At 40.0% G+C, this 18,976-nt stretch overlaps 2 protein-coding genes across 2 annotated transcripts; both read right to left on the reverse strand.

Moving 5' to 3' along the window:
• Window positions 1-14,467: 14,467 nt before the first annotated feature.
• Window positions 14,468-16,699, reverse strand: LOC146644108 (uncharacterized). The gene is made up of 5 exons (XM_085396158.1): window positions 16,538-16,699; window positions 16,041-16,247; window positions 15,640-15,808; window positions 15,399-15,478; window positions 14,468-14,920 (listed from the first exon to the last, which is right to left on the reverse strand). Exons 2-5 carry the CDS (start codon window positions 16,137-16,139, stop codon window positions 14,624-14,626), a joined length of 645 nt encoding a protein of 214 aa, XP_085252284.1. The 5' UTR covers window positions 16,140-16,247; window positions 16,538-16,699; the 3' UTR covers window positions 14,468-14,623.
• On the reverse strand, window positions 16,511-18,532 carry LOC146644109 (uncharacterized). The gene is made up of 5 exons (XM_085395407.1): window positions 18,421-18,532; window positions 17,589-17,784; window positions 17,340-17,501; window positions 16,812-16,857; window positions 16,511-16,702 (listed from the first exon to the last, which is right to left on the reverse strand). Exons 1-5 carry the CDS (start codon window positions 18,521-18,523, stop codon window positions 16,511-16,513), a joined length of 699 nt encoding a protein of 232 aa, XP_085251533.1. The 5' UTR covers window positions 18,524-18,532.
• Window positions 18,533-18,976: the final 444 nt, after the last annotated feature.

Below are 18,976 nucleotides of genomic sequence, written 5' to 3' on the forward strand. Positions count from 1 at the left end.
TTTGTGGTTAGATGATGATTTCAATTCCCAGTCTCACATCTGTGCTTATTTTTATTTTCCTTTATTTTTTTTTGTTTTTCAAAATCATCCCCAGTAATCTGCTGTTCAAAGGGTAAACACACTAAGTAACATTAGGAGTACTTTTAAAACACACACAGTCGCACACAAGCACACACTTAAGCTCTCACACCACTTGTTGTTCCAATACCTTGCTAAGCCCTTTGGTTTCCACTGTGTTTGGCATTAACTCACCCGAGTGTTGCGATAAACATGATCAGAGATTTCAAGCCCACCACAAAGTCGGCACTACTTTAAAGTTGAATGTCCTATTTTTTTTAAGTTTTGGATTAAAAACATTCATCAAAGGTTTAACTTTTTAGAACTTTTTGGAAAGTTTCACAATATTAAGTGTCACTGAGAATTACTGTAAAGGTTTGCTTCAGCTCTGCAGAAGAACAGAAAGAGAAAAAAAATGTGGGTAGCACTTTATGGAAAGGATCCAGGAATTATCATAAATTTATAAATGACACGCATGAAGGAGCATTAATTAATTCCTGCACAGCCTTATGAACCGACAGATACATACATGATTTAACATTATCTAATATCTGTTTTAATGCAAAATCAGTACATTCATTTACAGCCTAGTCTGCAGTTAATGAGCTCAAAAACTGACCAGTAATGGTAATAAATGTACGTTTAGTGAGATATCAAATGATTAACTAAGCATAATTTTATCACGTTGTGGGCCTTCATATAAAAAGGCTTAATGCTGGAGAGGAGAGCTTTCCTGGTCATCAGGAATGCTTTTTCAAGGACAAACGAGCAAACAATATTCATGGATCTGTTTTATTTATACGGCACAAAGGTAGACCAAGTGTGCTCTACACAAACTGCATAAATATAATTAAATAACAGGTTAAGGTTGTTTAATCAATAGTTGCTCTAAATGCCTTTTTCCATGAAATTAATGTGACTATGGCCTTCTGACTTTTCAATACAAGTGAGTCAATACTGAGGGAAAGAAGAAGAGAATCGGTCAGGGAGACAAAAACAGCCTGACTGAAGGTCTCGGATCCACAGGGAGATGCTAGTGTTGATTAAGAGACTAATCAGGTACAAGCAAAAAACACACACACACACACACACACACACACACACACACACACACACACACACACACACACACACACACACACACACACACACACACACACACACACACACACACAGGAGAGCCATATAGCTGTAAATTAGTTAGACTGAGGACCTGAAGAGGTGATGCGATGCTCTTTAACATTAGTAAATATGAAATGCTTGATAGTTTCAGAACATTGATTGATATATTTTGTAATAAAAAGCACCTCTCAGCTGCCTACAGCTGCCTGTTGAGACCTTCCTAATTCCAAAAAATGGGACTTGACTTAACACACAAATAAAAACACAATGCAATAATTTGTAGATGTCACAAGCCCTATTTTATTTACAACACACAAAAAAACCATATCAAATGTTCTCGTGAAAAATTTGAACTTGATGGCAGCTAAACATCTCAAAAAAGTTAGGACAGGGGCAACAAAAGGCTGGAAAAGTCAGTGGTACTGAGTGATTGGGTGATTGGGCATATAAAGAGCATCTTAGAGAGGCAGGGGAGTTCCTCAGAAGTAAAAAAAAAGTTAGAGGTATACCAATCAGTCAAAAAGAACTGTTCTCCTTATTCTAAGTCATTAAATAAAACTGCTAAACACTAAATGTCATGGTTAATCTGCTTCCTCTTGTCTTTCGGCTGCTCCCTGTAGGGGGTCATAAAAATCCACAGAGACTCCTGTCTGACCTCATCTGTCAGCATGTCCATCACCAAAGCAAACAAGAAGGGGCTCAGAGTGGTTCCCTGATGTAATCCCACCCCCACTTTGAATCCATTTGTCCCACACCTTACCGCTGTCTCGCCGTCCTCATGTCTTGCACCTATCTCATATGCTTCTCTGCTCATGTTTGGTTTTGCCTCAAAGGTATACCTTTCTTTCCAAATTATTACCCACATTTTCTGGCCTCTTTTTACCCAGTTACATAAAGTTCAATTACTGCGCTATAACCAAGATAATCACTTGGATATTTATTATTTTATGTGTTTAAAGTTAAGTGTTAATAACTTGCAGGTTCTGTATTATTACCACCTGTTATCCACTTTGTCATTCTCCTATTACAAAATTGTAACTGAGCTACAATAGAGTGCCACTTTTAACAGTATAGTTTTGGACAGACCCACAAACTGCAGAAGAAGACACTGATATAGATAATAATGTGAATGCCTTAGCTGTTGCATTAAATAATGAAATGTTGTTGCATCCATGCAATGCTGCTAATGCAAGTGCATTCCTAACAACACATGAATTATTAGGAATGCAAGTGCATTCCTAATAATTCATGTCTTATTAAATTACTTATTTATTTGTTTTATTCAGTTATTTGATTTTTCATATATGAAGTAATGTATGAATTCATTATAACCTATCTTTCCTTAGCATAATGTGAGGTTAGCATAAACCATTTAAGCAAGTAATGTGTAAAATGTAAATTAAATTATGAATGTAAATTATAAATGCTCCACACAATTCTTTTGTGCCTAATTGGTGTTGGTGAACCAAGCGACCTGAATCTTTCTGACCTGAGTGTAGGGTGAAGACTAAATAATTATTTATTCTAATTTGCAAGCTGGTTTTTCTGTCTCAGAGTTGTGCTAAGTTGTGTTTTTTGTGCAATTATATTGTAACTTACTGACAAAATTACTTATAGTTTTCCAAACAAGACAAACAGACTAAAACAAAAGAGGACAGGAAAAAAAAACATAACAAATATTAAAACCATCCTTTTGTGCTCCTTTAATCGGTTGCTCATACACTCTTTCCATGTCACCATCATGCCTGATGTTAAGGACAGGGACTGGTGCTTCTCATGATCAGAACAATATTTTCACACACTCTGTCACTAGCAATCAGTGGAGAGAAGAGGGGTCTAATCAGAGAATATCTTAATGTGTAAATCTTGGTTTCATGTCTTCAAAGATTTGCCATCTACATGCTTTGCCATGGAACAACGTAGAACACACCACACCTGGTCATGAAACTGCTTGTTGGTTGAATTATTTCTGAAGTTTTGAAAACGGAGAAATCTGTTTCAAAATGATTCTATTTGGCTAAACAGTTAATGCAATACTTTTGTTAAACCCCATGAATTAAAGCTGAAAGTTTGCACATTGGTAAGCTGATTTTAAAAGACTTTGGTGGTTTAAAAAAATTTGAAATGTCTAAATCTTTCTATACCAAACTAATATAAGCAGAGTAAATTTTAAAACAGAACAGTATGAGGTTGTTATAAGTAGTAAACAAAAAGGCTAACATAAATATATACTTTTTAATAAATCAAAAAAACCTTCTCTTTTAAGTCCCCTTTTAATTAAAAAAAAGTAGGATTACTGCATGTTTGATAGGAAACTACATCATTTTTCCATTTACATACACAATGCACATGTATTTATTATGTATTTATGTACATAAAATAGACTGTAAAAATTGACATATCCACTCATTTTGAACCCTCTGACATGTTTTATGACGTTGTTGTTGCTGTTTGTTTAGTTTTTTTCCCCTGGTGCAGGGGTGACCACATTTACAGGAAATACTATGTTATCAGCTATTGCTAGCAAGATTAGGTTATAAACAGCATCACTGTTCAGATACAATGCAGAAATGCATATATATTTATATATATATATATATATATATATATATATATATGAATACTAAATTTTAAAACAACAAACATTAGATCACAAATGTCTTGGGTGGTCTGTACTACATATTACACTGTTTTATTTGTGAGATAATAGCATTAAAAAACTCCATATGGCTTAGAGACATGAATGGTACTAACTGATGAGTTGTGAAACCATTTACCCCCTGTAGAGTGGTTAATCTTTGAAGTCAGCCATTATAACAATTGAGTCTTTGGCACATCCTTGGAGCCAGCCGCAAGTGGTTATTCAAGGAACTGCACGCATAGTGGTTTACACTGATACTCTACTGTTTTTCCTTCTGTGCTAAACTCAATGCCTATAATGCTAGAAAAGCTAGCCAGTATCTGCATATGTACTACTCACACAGACCTGGGCCCTATTTCAGGAAGCCGGTTTAGAAAACTTAGAGTGAAAAACGATACCCAGGGTTGAGTAACCCCGAACTGTCCAACTCGGAATATTCGGTTTCAGAAAGGCTGATAACAATTAGTTCAATCAACGCGGAGTTGCTTTAACCCCAAGTGAAGCGCGCGCACGAGGATACATAAAGCCCTGATAAGCGGAGCACAGAGTAAGCGAGTCACCATGGAGACGGAGGGAAAGAAGGCGCGGTCAATGTATTTTACAGCGCTTGAGGCCGAAATTCTGATGGCAGCATATGCCGATAACATGCAAATTTTGCAGAAAAAAAGGTAACACAGCCTCAGCTGCAAAAGAAAGGGAGCATGCATGGCAAAACAAAGCCGACAGAGTCAATGCGTGAGTGTTAATATAAACATTGATCTAGGGATTTCCACCCATTTAACACGTTATTTTATCATATGTTATTTTATTTGTTATTTTATACATTTTATGTTGTGATGTGATGTGAGCGCAGGTGCAACCCAACAGGCCCCAAACGTGCCTGGCAGCAAGTAAAAATGAAATATAAAAATATAGTCCAAACAGGTGAGGTGTAATTGTATTATGAGCCATAGTGCTTGGTCTGTTTGTCCGATGTAAATCGATTGCAGTTAGAGGCTACATTAATTTTCTTTCTGTAAGCACTTATTGAAATTATCTGAGCACATTACAAGTACATATTTGCTTACTCTGTATGCTCAAATGTGACCCGTTATAGCCAACAGAAAAAAAGCGGAGGCCCGAAAAACAGGTGGGGGTCCTCCACCACCACCACTCACAGAGGCTGAGCAGTTGGCCCTCAGCCAAAACAGTGGGCGCCCTGTGGCTGAAGGCATCTCTGTGGGGACATCCTCTGAGTCAATAACCCCGCAAGACACAAGTGCCTACATAGGGGGTAAATTCAAAATAATACATGATGTGCATACATCCTTTCTTCACAGTCACCTTTGCAGTGCTGCTCATTCATTTGATAAACTCTTTACCATAATGGATTATTTTGTAGTGAAGTTATTTTCCTACTGATTTTGCCTTCCCTCAGTCTTGGTTGTCTTTGAGAGCATAATGACAATGAAGTGTAAGGTGCTTGGTATGTTTGTTAATTGCCATTTGGTCCCTTGTAAGTTATAAGTGACCTGTATAAACCTCATATTCTATCAGTTGATGGTGATGGTGTACTGCATCTGGTGCAGCCTCCTGTTGAGCCAGACCAACATGCAGTTGTGAGTAATACTCCACAGATTATATGAGTTTACAGTAGAACAGCAATGTTGTTTATTTCTTTACTGCAGGAAAATAATGAAGAAACATTGACAGCTGTTACAGAGGAGGAAGCAACAGAGACACTTTATGAGGTTTACATCTTTTAATACTTTGTGTACAGGAAATACAGGCGACCAATAAAGCCAGTTGAACAGAAAATCTGTTTATTCGTCTTTCAACATGTTGAGGTGATGGGTCAAAAGAAATGATTGTGACATATGGTGTCTCTGACTGCGCTTCCATCTTGTATGTCCGTGGGAGGGTCAGGATGTTCATGGTTTGGATCACTGCTGATGTTTGGTTCAGAAGGACAGTGTTCTCCTCTAATTGTGGCAATGTTGTGAAGAATCACACATGCCACAATAATGTCACATGCCCTTTTTGGGGTGACCCTGAGTCTTTGCAGGCACTGGAACCGGGCCTTAAGCATTCCGATAGTCATTTCAATTCTGGCTCTTGTCCTGCAATTAGCCAGATTATATCGCTGCTGTGGGCCCAGTTCAGGGTCAGGGTAAGGGGTAAGCAAATAGGGTAAACATGGATACCCCCTATCACCAAGCAAGTAGCCAGTGAACTCTCCTAAGACAGAAGGATACACTTCAGTTCAAATGTCCCTGTAGCAATTGGTCTTTATATATTTTAAAGTATTTTCAACTCACCATGTCCAAATTTTGTGCTCAGTGTACATTCACGGAATATTTGTGAGTCATGGACAGAGCCTGGCCACTTGGCTTCCACATTTGTGATAATGTTGGCAGCATCACATATGATCTTCACAGTGCAGAGAACACAAATTAGCATCCATTACTATAATGAAATAATTTGTTAGTTTGAAATGCTACAGGGAACTATGTACCTGTACATTAATGCTGTGGAAAGACTTCCTGTTCACATAGTCTCCTTCATTTACTGAAGGAGCAATGATTGGAATGTGAGTGCCATCTGTACAGCCAATCACGCCTGGGAACCGTGAAAATAAATGTAAAATTTATGTAGTAGTCCAAGCATCACCACATCATAAATTAAGTTTTGGTCATCCTGCTACCTGCAATTTTGTGGAATCCCTCTTTGATAAATCTTGTGGGTCTGTGACCGGGGAACACCACAAACGAGTGCAGGAGACGTTTCAGTGCAACTGTAACATTCCTGACTGCCCGACAGACGGTAGCCTTGGAAACGTGCTCAGCGTCACCAATATTGTACAGAAAGCTCCCGTTTGCAAAGAAACGGAGTGCGGTACAAAGAATATGTAATGGACTGAGCGCATGTCCGCGATGTGTCACATGCGCAATATATGGCCTGAGGATGTTATCCAAATAACTCATTGATTGTGCTGAGAAACGGTAATGTTCGCACAGGAAATCATCAGGTAATGATAAAATGTCCATACGCGCTCTGATCACTCTCTCCCGGCGGAGAGCTCTGCGGAGTATTTGGGCTTCAAGATCTACTGGCTCTTCAAGGAAGGGACACGCCATGTCTGACACTTCCTACTGTCAGGTTTCCGACAAAGAGGCGGGGACAGTCAGGGTTAGTTGTAGTAAACCTGCTAGGGGGCAGGTTAGCTTCACGGAGTGTGTCGTCATAGTGACTCACTCAGGCTTCAGCTGAACTCGCTTTGTGAAACCGAAAAACCAGAGTTTTCGTTAACTCAGGGTATACTTACTCAGTTTTTCCACTAAACCGGCTTCCTGAAATAGGGCCCTGGCTGTCTCCTCTTTATGACAATTATTAGGTGAATGAGACGGAATCTAACTAAATTGAAATGAGTTTGGTTGAAAATGTGTGCACTTTTTTAGGAAAAACAATGCATATTAGAACAGCATATTACAGTTTTTCTCGATTGGTTTGGCTCATTTCTTGAAACCGAGATGACATTCTCAAAATAACATGGACAAATCTCCAAACCACCTTGCAATTGTTCACAACAGAATGTCATTTTTCATTGGTTTTATCAAATTGCAAATGCTTTAGTACATGTCTCAAGTGACTCTGTGCTTCTTTTCAAATGATTATGTACAAGTAGCTACAGTTAGCACTAGGGATGGGTACCGGTGTCCGGTGCCATGATGGCACCGGTTCTGACATAAACGGTAGTAACCAGACCGAAAAGCAGTGCACATTTCGGTGCTTTATTTCGGTGCTTTTTTTTCCTGAGCTGTGATACACTTTTAGCCAATCATTTTACGTTTCCGAGGATAGTAGGCGGGGCCAGGTACGTACGTTCTGTTAGCGCAGAGCTACAGATTAAAAATGTCCAAGGCGAAGCGGTTAAAGGTCTGGCTGTACTTCACAGCAAAATATGCAAACTCAGCAGCAACAAGTGCTTTAAGCTGATACTGTGATACTGTCAAAGGAGGTAACACCTCGAATCTCATGAAACACCTGGCGACGCATAGCGTTTTTTTAAAAGCCGAGAAATGCGCCGTATTTGATGGCAGCAGCAGCCGTTCTTCTCTGCGTGAGTAGCTTAATGTTGTTCTTGTGTGATTTACGTTGAGTAGGCTAACCACGTTATTACATTAATGCATGTAAGGCGAACTAGCAAACATCATCATAGCTACATGCGGCTGTCTTCTTGTTTGATGGCAGATACTCTCTTCACCCTGGCCAAAAAGGCTAAAATGACCAAAGAAGAAGTGGAAAACAGTTAAACATGAGAGGTTTTTGGACAAAGTTTGTGTTTTTTCCATTGATTAAGCACTGCTTCCAGCCATGAGTGATACCATATATGCCCCATAGCTGCAGAAAAGGCTAACATTGTTATCTTTTTACAAAAAAAACAGCTGAACATGAGAGGTTTTTGGACAAAGTTTGTGTTCTCCATTCTTTAAGCACCGGTTTGAGCACCGTTTGAGCACCGGCACCGTTTCAAAAGTACCGATTTGGCACCGGTATCGGATAAAACCTAAACGATACCCATCCCTAGTTAGCACAATGAGCCCACATTTAGCACATTTTCCAAAAAAATAGATCTTGGCGATCTAAACTGATTAGTTGATTTTTCAGTGAAATGGTTACTCACTCCAAAACATATCAGCATGGTTTCATTGTGTAAGTCATCATATGCACAATTGTCTGTTCAACTGTTAAAATTAGTCAAAGATATAATACCATGAAAGAATATCTTGGAACATTTGATAAAGTTATGACAGTACTTGACAATCAATCAGGTGAAATTAGAACTAACGAAGGAGCAGTTTCCCACATCTCAGATGACCAATCAAACAGGTTGTTTAGATACCTGACAGGTGTTGTCTATGATTATGACTGCTGCCAAAAGTATATAGACAGAGCTTGGCCCGGGGCCAGTTTCATTTGCAGTGTGAACATGGAAGCACCTCGCCAAGTACAACAGCAACTTCCTGCTCGAGGAAGAGGAGGAAGAAGAAGAGGAAGAGGAGGAGTGAGAAAGCGTGGAGGAATATAGGGGGAAGAGGCCGGGGAGCACGGAGGCACCATGATGTCCCAGATGAAATCCGGGCCACCCTTATTGACCACGTTATAAACCATTGCCTCACAATGGCAGAGGCAGGTTGCCGAGTGCAGCCTAATGTGCCTCGGTCTACAGTCTCCTCCATCATCCAAACCTTTCGCAGGGAAAACAGGTACAGAACTATGCTATTGAACTATTCAGTGTTGGTGTGTGTGTAGGCCTAGAGTACTGTAATATCTTCATGTGATGTTATATGATACTATAAAAATGACAAAGAAAAAAAAATGGAGAAAATACTGTGAATAGTATTCCAGTCACTGTGCAGTGCATCACACTTTTAGTACCATAAAACAGCAGTACAATTACATTGGTAACTCATTTTGTAACAAATTTACAGTGTTGACCTTTGACTTGTATGTCTAGGATTGGACGACAGCCTCAAGTGGGTGGCAGAAGAAAACTTCTAAATGAACAACAAGAACGAGAAATATCCAACATGGTCATTGCAAATACTGCCATCACACTGAGACAGATTCGTAATGCAATCCTGCTAGACAATGTAATGTTCCAAAATATAAACTCTATCAGCATCTCCACAATAGACCGGGTATTGAAGAAACATCAGATGACCATGAAACAGATTTACAGGGTACCATTTGAGAGAAACTCTGACAGAGTGAAAGGGCTGCGGTACCAGTATGTGTCTTCATGACAGGAAGTACCGGCCATGAAGATAGAAGACAATGTTCTTTTAAACTGTGTTAAAAGTCATTGTGGTTTTGATTTGACGTATGTAGATATTCTGTCTGTGACGTATGAAGGGGCGTCGTTAATTCAAACCCTGATGCTATAAAAATCTGTGTATGCTTTGATTAAGTCGAAGATTAATTCCTGTCTGTGTACAGAATGGTCTTCCCACGTGTGTGTTCATTAAAATCAATTGTTTGACCAAGATCTTCTGGACCTGGTTGTTTGTACTCTCCTTCCTCAATTATGTGAACCTTAACACTATCATTGTAACACTATTACAGTAAGACATGGTTACCACTGTTTTTTTTGTTTTGCGTTATCCTTTTTACCTTCAGAATCCAGCTTTGTGTGACTAGAGCATTTTGCCTAGAAATTGTCTTCAGTTTTCCACTCCCTGTTTTTACAGTACTTTAGATCCTCCCTGCAGTATCTGTTGACTGATTAGATTTATTTCTATTCTATTGTAGAGAATAATGGCATTAGAAGGCAACGAAACCCCTCACATCCTAGTGTTCGTTGATGAAGCTGGCTTCAACCTGGCCAAAGGTCAAAGGCGTGGCCGTAACATCATTGGCCACCGAGCCACTGTGGATGTTCCAGGCCAGCAAGGAGCAAATATAACAATGTGTGCCGCTATATCAGAAAGAGGTGTGGCCACACACATTCCCAGTTTAGGGCCCTACAATACACAAAAGCTCAATTTTTTGGACCACCTTTATACTGATCTGATCCCAGAAAATGAGAGAGGTGAAGAAGGACCTCAGCTACCACATTATGTCATTGTGTGGGATAATGTGAACTTCCACCGCGGCCCACGCATCAGAACCTGGTTCACCACCCATCCCCGGATGCTAATGGAGTTTCTTCCACCTTACTCTCCTTTCCTAAATCCAATTGAGGAGTTTTTTTCAGCTTGGAGGTGGAGGGTGTATGAGCATCAGGCTCAAGACCAGAGGGCCCTGCTGCATGCAATGGATGCTGCATGTGAGGACATCCCAGGGGATCAATGTAGGGGATGGTTGAGACATTCACGCCGTTTCTTCCCTCGCTGCATCGCAAGAGAAAATATCCGTTGCGATGTGGATGAGAATTTATGGCCTGACAGAGAGCAGCGCGTCGATGGCCAGGGGGATGAGGATGGTGGCCAGGAAAGAGAGGGTGACAATGGCGACCACTGAAAATATTACTGTACTATAGTTCTGAAACTTTATTTACAGTATGGTAGGCTAGAGGTTTTTTTTTTTTGTTTTTTTTTTTTTGTTTGTGTTTATAACTGTTCACATTTACAGAATCCTGTATATGTTTTCTTTTCACAGTATGTTCTCTAATGTTAACATTTCTTTGTACGAATAAAAATGTTTACAGTTTCCTTGAGTATGAGTGGTTTATTGGAGGCTGATTTTACTGTAAAATCTTTTAGTTTTATTCATAGTGGTATTCTGTTGCTAGACCTGTGCCTCAGTGACAAAACGTCTAAGCATTTTGACTTGCAGTGCTTAAACAATGCCAAAGGTATAATGCATTTTGGGGGCATTGACTATTTATATGAGAAGGATATTTAGTTTTGACACATGGATAAACTCTTTTGGGAGAGATATGAGCTTTTGCAGGGGATCCATGGTGTTGTGCTAAACCATCCAGGTTATTTTGACAAAAGCACTAAATGAATGCACATCTGCCAAGGCACTTGAGAAGGATCTGTGCTATTTTGACTGTACTGACCTTTTATATGGGAAAGGAATCTGCTTTTGAAGCATGGACGAAGAGTTTGGGGAAAGATATTTGATTTTGCTAGTGAGCTATAATGTTGGGCAGAACTGTAAGACTGTTTGGCCAAATGACCTTATGGTTTTGAGATTGTCATCTCGGTTTCAAGAAATGAGCCAAACCAATCGAGTGAAACTGTAATATCTCCTTTGCATTAAAAATACACTAGCTTCCTTCCCAAATGGAAATGACTTCACATTTTACAACAAGAGACGAAATTCCAGGCATTCATCAATATGATATCACAGTCATCATCATGCATTTCTAAAATCTCTCTTCAATGAAGCTGAACTATATCTCGTGTGATTTCTAGATTTGTAGAAAATTTATGAACAACCGCTAATTGCCTATGGCATGGTGATTAGCTGTTTCACACAGGATACATCCCATGGTCCCAAAACCCATAATCAGACACTGGATGGAAGCTACTTTGAAAGTCTGGTTTATGTGAAGAAGCCCATATTTCTAAATTATATACTTTGACCAAGAAATATAGAACTACAGTCTAATAATCTAATTGTACCTGTATTTGTTTTAATATAAAAGCCGACTAAAATAAATATGATGCAGTTATATTTCATCCTAAGGCAATATAGACCCACCCAGTTTAAAATTCATTTATTCAACACGTTCCTCTGTACTGTAACAAGAGAGGAAAGATTTCACGTTAACAACACATTGAAATTATTTAAATGCAGGAAGAGCTCTGCAAACAAACTCATCTACATTATAAATAAAACAAGCACATGTAAGCACTTTCTCCTTCCTTACAACAATACAAGACTGCCCTGCTCCTGAACTAAAGTGAAAAAAATAAAACATTGCCTCAGTATGGATAAATTCCCTAAATATAAGCAACAAAGTTGAGACAAAAGACCATGTATGATATGATATGATATGATATGATATATATATATATATATAGCCACCTCCTGTACATGGATGACATCAAGCTGTATGCCAAGAGTGAACGAGACATCGATTCACTGATCCACACTACCAGGCTATACAGCAATGACATTGGAATGTCGTTCGGACTGGAGAAGTGTAGTCGGATGGTAACAAAGAGAGGGAAGGTAGTCAGAACTGAGGGGATTGAACTACCAGAAGGCAACATTGCAGACATACAGGACAGTTACAAGTACCTGGGGATCCCGCAGGCGAATGGGAACCATGAAGAGGCCGCTAGAAAAGCTGCAACCACCAAGTACCTGCAGAGGGTCAGGCAAGTCCTGAGGAGTCAGCTGAATGGTAAGAACAAGATCCGGGCCATCAACACGTACGCCCTGCCCGTGATCAGGTACCCTGCTGGGGTAATAGGCTGGCCAAAGGAGGAGATAGAAGCCACTGACATAAAGACAAGAAAGCTCCTTACCATGCATGGAGGGTTTCACCCCAAGTCCAGCACCCTGAGGCTGTACGCTAAGCGGAAGGAAGGGGGCCGGGGACTGGTGAGTGTCAGCACCACAGTCCAGGATGAGACAACGAACATCCAAGAATACATTGGGAAGATGGCCCCAACTGACCAAGTGCTCAGTGAATACCTCAGGCAGCAGAAACCCAAGAAAGAGGAGGGAGACGAGGAACCATCATGGAAGGACAGGCCCCTGCACGGTATGTACCACCGGCAGATAGAGGGGATGGCTGATATCCAGAAATCCTACCAGTGGCTGGACAAAGCTGGACTGAAAGACAGCACAGAGGCACTAATCATGGCAGCACAAGAACAAGCTCTGAGTACAAGATCCACAGAGGCTGGGGTCTATCACACCAGGCAAGACACCAGGTGCAGGCTGTGTAAAGATGCCCCAGAAACAATCCAGCACATAACAGCAGGGTGCAAGATGCTAGCAGGCAAGGCATACATGGAACGCCATAACCAAGTGGCCGGCATAGTGTACAGGAACATCTGTGCCGAGTATAACCTGGAAGTCCCGAGGTCAAAATGGGAGATGCCCCCAAGGGTGGTGGAGAATGACCGAGCTAAGATCCTGTGGGACTTCCAGATACAGACGGACAAAATGGTGGTGGCTAACCAACCGGACATAGTGGTGGTAGACAAACAGAAGAAGACGGCCGTAGTGATCGATGTAGCGGTTCCAAATGACAGCAACATCAGGAAGAAGGAACACGAGAAGCTGGAGAAATACCAAGGGCTCAGAGAAGAGCTCGAGAGGATGTGGAGGGTGAAGGTAACGGTGGTCCCCGTGGTAATCGGAGCACTAGGTGCGGTGACTCCCAAGCTAGGCGAGTGGCTCCAGCAGATCCCGGGAACAACATCGGAGATCTCTGTCCAGAAGAGCGCAGTCCTGGGAACAGCTAAGATACTGCGCAGGACCCTCAAGCTCCCAGGCCTCTGGTAGAGGACCCGAGCTTGAAGGATAAAACCGCCCGCAGGGGCGTGCTGGGTGTTTATATATATAAACACCCAGCTGTTCGTTGTCTCATCCTGGACTGTGGTGCTGACACTCACCAGTCCCCGGCCCCCTTCCTTCCGCTTAGCGTACAGCCTCAGGGTGCTGGATTTGGGGTGAAACCCTCCATGCATGGTACACTCTCAGAAATAGGGGTGCCAAAGTGTACCAAAAAGGGTACAAATGCTTGTCGCTGGGGGTGTTCCTTTTTGAAGGACATTTCTGTACCCTTTAGGCTTGGTACATTTTTGTACCTTATGAAGTTGTACCATCTGAAGTACAATCATGTACTTTCCTAAGACATAAATGTACCTTCAAACTATAGTACAGAAATGTTCCCTTGAAAAGGGTACAATAGGGTACCTATGAGGGTACCCCCCCAGCGACAACCTATTTCGTACCTAAAGAGACAAAAATGTACCCCAATAGTCCAAAATATTTGGTTATTTAACCATTTATTTTCGATAATAGAATCACATCAAAGCATTTAAACAACCACAGGAATACATCCTTGATTACATTCGTATATTGCCATAGGACATGTCAAGAAAAATACATTCATTTTAAAAAAGTAAACAATCACATAAAGACATTAAACACCTGAACACAATGTTTTGACGGATCACACATGGCGTTGAAAAGAGTGATACTTGGAAAAAGCTGCCTGGCAGTCGTTTATTCCACAAGTGATGCCGAAATGAGGCTCATGTGCGTGTACTAACCCAACATGTGTAATCAACTTCCTCAGAGTAAATGCCCTTTTTGAACATTTTGAACATTTGTGGAGTGGGGGCATATTTAATAGAGTTGGTTAAGTACCCTGGTGACACTTACTGGCAGGGGTTTGTCTCCCTGGTCTCCTATGTTGACAATGCAGTTCTGAAGAAAGACAAGTGTTTTCTTGAAGTATGCAGGGTAGGTCATGTTGAACACGAAGAAGGTGGAGAATGCTGAGATGTAGGCCTCATCCAGCGAGCAGCATGAGCAAACATCCACTCCTTCAACTGTGACAACACAGCGACACTGTCTTGAGAGGGCAGTTGTCCAACTCTTATCCTTCATTCGAATGGTTGGGTATGGACTCATGGGAGTATTCTGCAGAAGAGGAAGAAAAACATTAGTATACAGTATGTTTAAGCAATATGTGCCAAGTGGATTTTCAACAGATTCCTCAAATTACCTTCTTTTTTTTGCTGCAAAACAAAACTGTCTATTCTGATAACCTGTAAACATGGCCCCTACTCCAAACAAAAAGCTTCTTGACCAATGACTGTTGTGGTAGTGTTTGATAAGCTGTTAAAGTTTGACATAATATTCAAGGGCAAAAGCAATCACCCCTGACAGTGACAGTACCTGTGAAGAAGAATTTCCCTAAGGGGACAATAAAGGTCTATCTATCTATATAAACACCAGACAAAACCCAAGAGCACAGCAGCACTGTGGATTAACAGCAGTGTTTCCCCTACATTAGCTTAGCTGTGATGCTGAACCGCAGCTGAATTCAGCTCCATGCCAACAAAACACCGAGAATGAAACTTGTGGCCAAAGGCTATGCATTGCATCATGCATTTACCTCTCCAAGGATGATGAAATCTTCTATCTTCTCCTTGAAGATGGATGGCAAGAGGAGAAGTGCCCCCTTGAAGTCAATTCCTAGGTCATACAGATGCAAATACACTTCATTAGATTTTGATAGCATGCAAATTCCCATTAACATGCTCTTGACATGGCACTATGGTACATCAATTATCTTTGGAAGAGAGAGCAAATGAATTGTCACAAAATTTACTATTTGTATGAGGTCAAATTAGCACCTGTAATGTCTTCAGCCAGTGCATTCTCTCTTGCCTCCATGTAGACCTTCTTCAGTGGAAAATCCTTGGTCATTTGAAGAATATTTTGAAGAACAGCAGTGAAGTTTTCGCTAAAGCGGCGACAGATGTTGTCTTGGCAGGGATGCATTAAATCAACCTCATAACACAACTGGAAATGAAAAGAGCAGAATAGACAAAAGAATGACATTTTACATTGAGGATTTAAACTTTTGACATGTTTAAAGACACAGACTGGAGATAAATGTAAAGTGCTTTAACCCTTGAACAAAAATTCTAAAGATAATGAACAGATTGATTAATCAGTTAGTACAGAAAATAATAATCAGATTTAGAGACAAAAAATCATTAGCCGTTTCCCCAATCATCTTAACAATTCTTACCCCTGCAGATGTCCCCAGGAATGGATATCTCTTTAATAGGTCCACAGTACACATTCCTTCAGCTACCTCTCGACGTCTCCATGCAAAGGTTTTTGTCATGCGGTCTTTCACCAGTGCTGTGTCAGGATGTAGCTTCTTGTGCTGATCATTTAGCACCTTGATATGAGCATCAACGGAGGCTGCATCTTCCCCCACAAAGCACGAATCCTTTGTCAAAGCAGATATCAGTATTATCATAAGTAAACTCTGATAAGTTAATGTTACTCGAAATGCGGTAATTTGTACACCAAATGCTTTGAAAAAAATGCAAAAATGTTGAATAGGAATTGCAAGTTGAGCTGACTTTTGTTAAATCAACTGTGAAGTTCCTTTTTCTATGTTAATGTTATCTGTTAACATGTTTCTTTCAATTAATGTTTACTTTTAGCTTTACAGTGAACATAATAAGACTACATATGTTACCTTAGCTCTTAGAGGCTGAGGGTGTGAGGACTTACGAGAGAGGGCTTCAGTCTCTTCAGACAGGAGCTGCTGGATTCCTCTGTGGTCCGATGTTTCTGCGTGCGTCCAAACTTTTCTTTAACCCGGTTCACTTCTTCGTTGCTGATTAGGGGAGCCCGTTCTGCTTTGAACTTTCTCTTGAGTTGGCTGTGCCAGGTGTCCTAGTTGTTTCAAATGTATATAAGTAGTTAATTATGGTTACTTTATATTAATATAATCTATAAAAGAAACAAAAAAGGAGAGGTACTCACATAAGAAAGGATACTTCACAATCAGGGCTTTGATGACCTGGATGTAGTCTGAGTGGGTTGGGTACCTGTTTCAAACATAAGAAAAACAACCCACAGTACACTGATTACTCTTATCCTTTCCTGGGGGCTTTTCTGTTCTTCAATTCTTCTAATCATATTGTTATTACCGTAAATAGTATGTTGTAGACCAATGTCAAATCAATGTAGCTAAAGTTGATTTTAATTTCTTAAAAATGGGCGTGGACAAACAGCCACACCTCTCCCAAACTTCATTAATTTAATTGACTGCAGTCCTGAATTATTAATTTACTCTTGAGCAAATTCGAAAATGAACACTTTGGATATCATAGTCCAGACAAGGTCTGGAGACACAGGATGTATGGTTTTACCACTATTGCCAGTTCATTGGAACCGTGTGTCACGCCAGACTCGAACGCTGGTCTCCAGATTGGGAGGCAGATGGGCTAAGCATTTGTTCTCTGCCTCTCTTACAACAGCAATATTAATATTAAGAAATTAATGTAATTATTCAGAAAGGAACCCTTACATTGTGTACTGTGACAGCATTTCATAAAGAGTCCCAATTATTTTGTTTCGGTACTTCTGTTTTTTCTGGACTGGTTCTTTGAGATCCAAGCGACTCTGGACATCTTGTGGGAATTTTGGAATGGAAATAACTGCAGGCAGTCTACGGCAAGAAGGTATAGAACTGCAATACAGTAGGAAAACAGCATTAACTAGCCATTTTGCAAACACTTAAATGCATATGCAAATTTAGACATTTATCACAACCTACCTCTGGTTTGCTTGGGACACTGGACCTTCAACTGTACCTTCAAATGGGTCGACCGGTTGTAAAGTGATGATGACTTCCTTGTAGCGGTTTGTGAAGTCTCTGAACTTCAGCTGCTTTTTGAAAGACTTGTCAAAAAGATATGCAACCATGGTCTCAGTGAGTCCACAGTCTACCGTCTCTCCATCTACATCGTTATCTGAAATATAAAGTACAGTATGAAATAAAAATAAAACCATTTTCAAATTTAGTTTTAAAGTGACATTATGGTCAATACATAATAATAATGATAAGCTATCATTGTGAATCTGTCTATATTCCCCAAAAGGAAGTTACAATTAATTCTCTTGATTAATTGTTAATATAAATTAACTGGTAATATAAAAATGTAAGTAAGTGCCCCTGCGCAGAGCTTACAGCTCTCATATTCGAAAATCCCACTAAGTAGGTGGAATGGTACAAATGTGTACCTTCCATTGTTTAAAATCCCTTTGAGCGGGAAACAAGTTAGATGCGATAAATTTTGCTTAGAAAACGATTTTGTTAATAGCTATATTTACATACTAGCATGTTTTGAGAAATTATTGATTTTTTTACATTGTTGTACACGGTTCGTCACTATTTATTGATAAAACACTCGAATACCGCGGGCAGACAGACGTTGAACATTCCACCAACAGTCTAAATAGTCCACATTTGTACCTTTCTTTGTTTAAAACTTAGTTAACTGCTAGCTTTCGCCCATGTTAAATCTAGCTCTTCGGACTTTTGCTAACTCTACTGTAAAATTACACGTTGTAATTTTTATAAAAACACAAAATCACACCCGACTTACCTCTAAATCTTTGCGCCTCGTCGTCTGACACATCAATGCCTTCTTCCATCAACCTTTTAAGGAGCTCCTCCGTGGATAACCCCCTGAGAGTCATTTTCTGCATCAACGCTAGTCAGCGCGGAGGCGGAGCACTCATCGCTGCTGCCTTTTCGGCCTTTGGGATTAATGCGCGTTGCGAACTTGACACATGAAAATACAACATTGTGGTATTAATGCGCAGTTGTTTAGAAACCGTTATGCTGTCTTGGCGAACTATATTTGTAACTTACAAAATGTAGTCACTGTAACATAAAAATCTGCTTGACATTTTAACTTCCAAAGAACCTCGGTTTAACTTGATGTTGCAAATTCCATAAAAACCTCACAATTAATGAACAATTCTAGGATGTAGTAAAAGCAAAAAAGTAAATGGCCAAACATAACAGTAAAATGATTTCATGTTTTTGAAAGATTTAAAACATTAAAAAATTATAACTGGAACTTAATAAAATGGAAATGGACCAGTTTTTTTTAACATCATTTGGTTGTGCCTGCATGTCATTGTGTGTGTGTGTTT

This window comes from Rhamphochromis longiceps, linkage group LG22 (assembly GCF_057381845.1).
Source record: "Rhamphochromis longiceps isolate RC_006_pf linkage group LG22, R_longiceps_female_GT1.1, whole genome shotgun sequence".
Lineage (NCBI taxonomy): Eukaryota > Metazoa > Chordata > Actinopteri > Cichliformes > Cichlidae > Rhamphochromis > Rhamphochromis longiceps.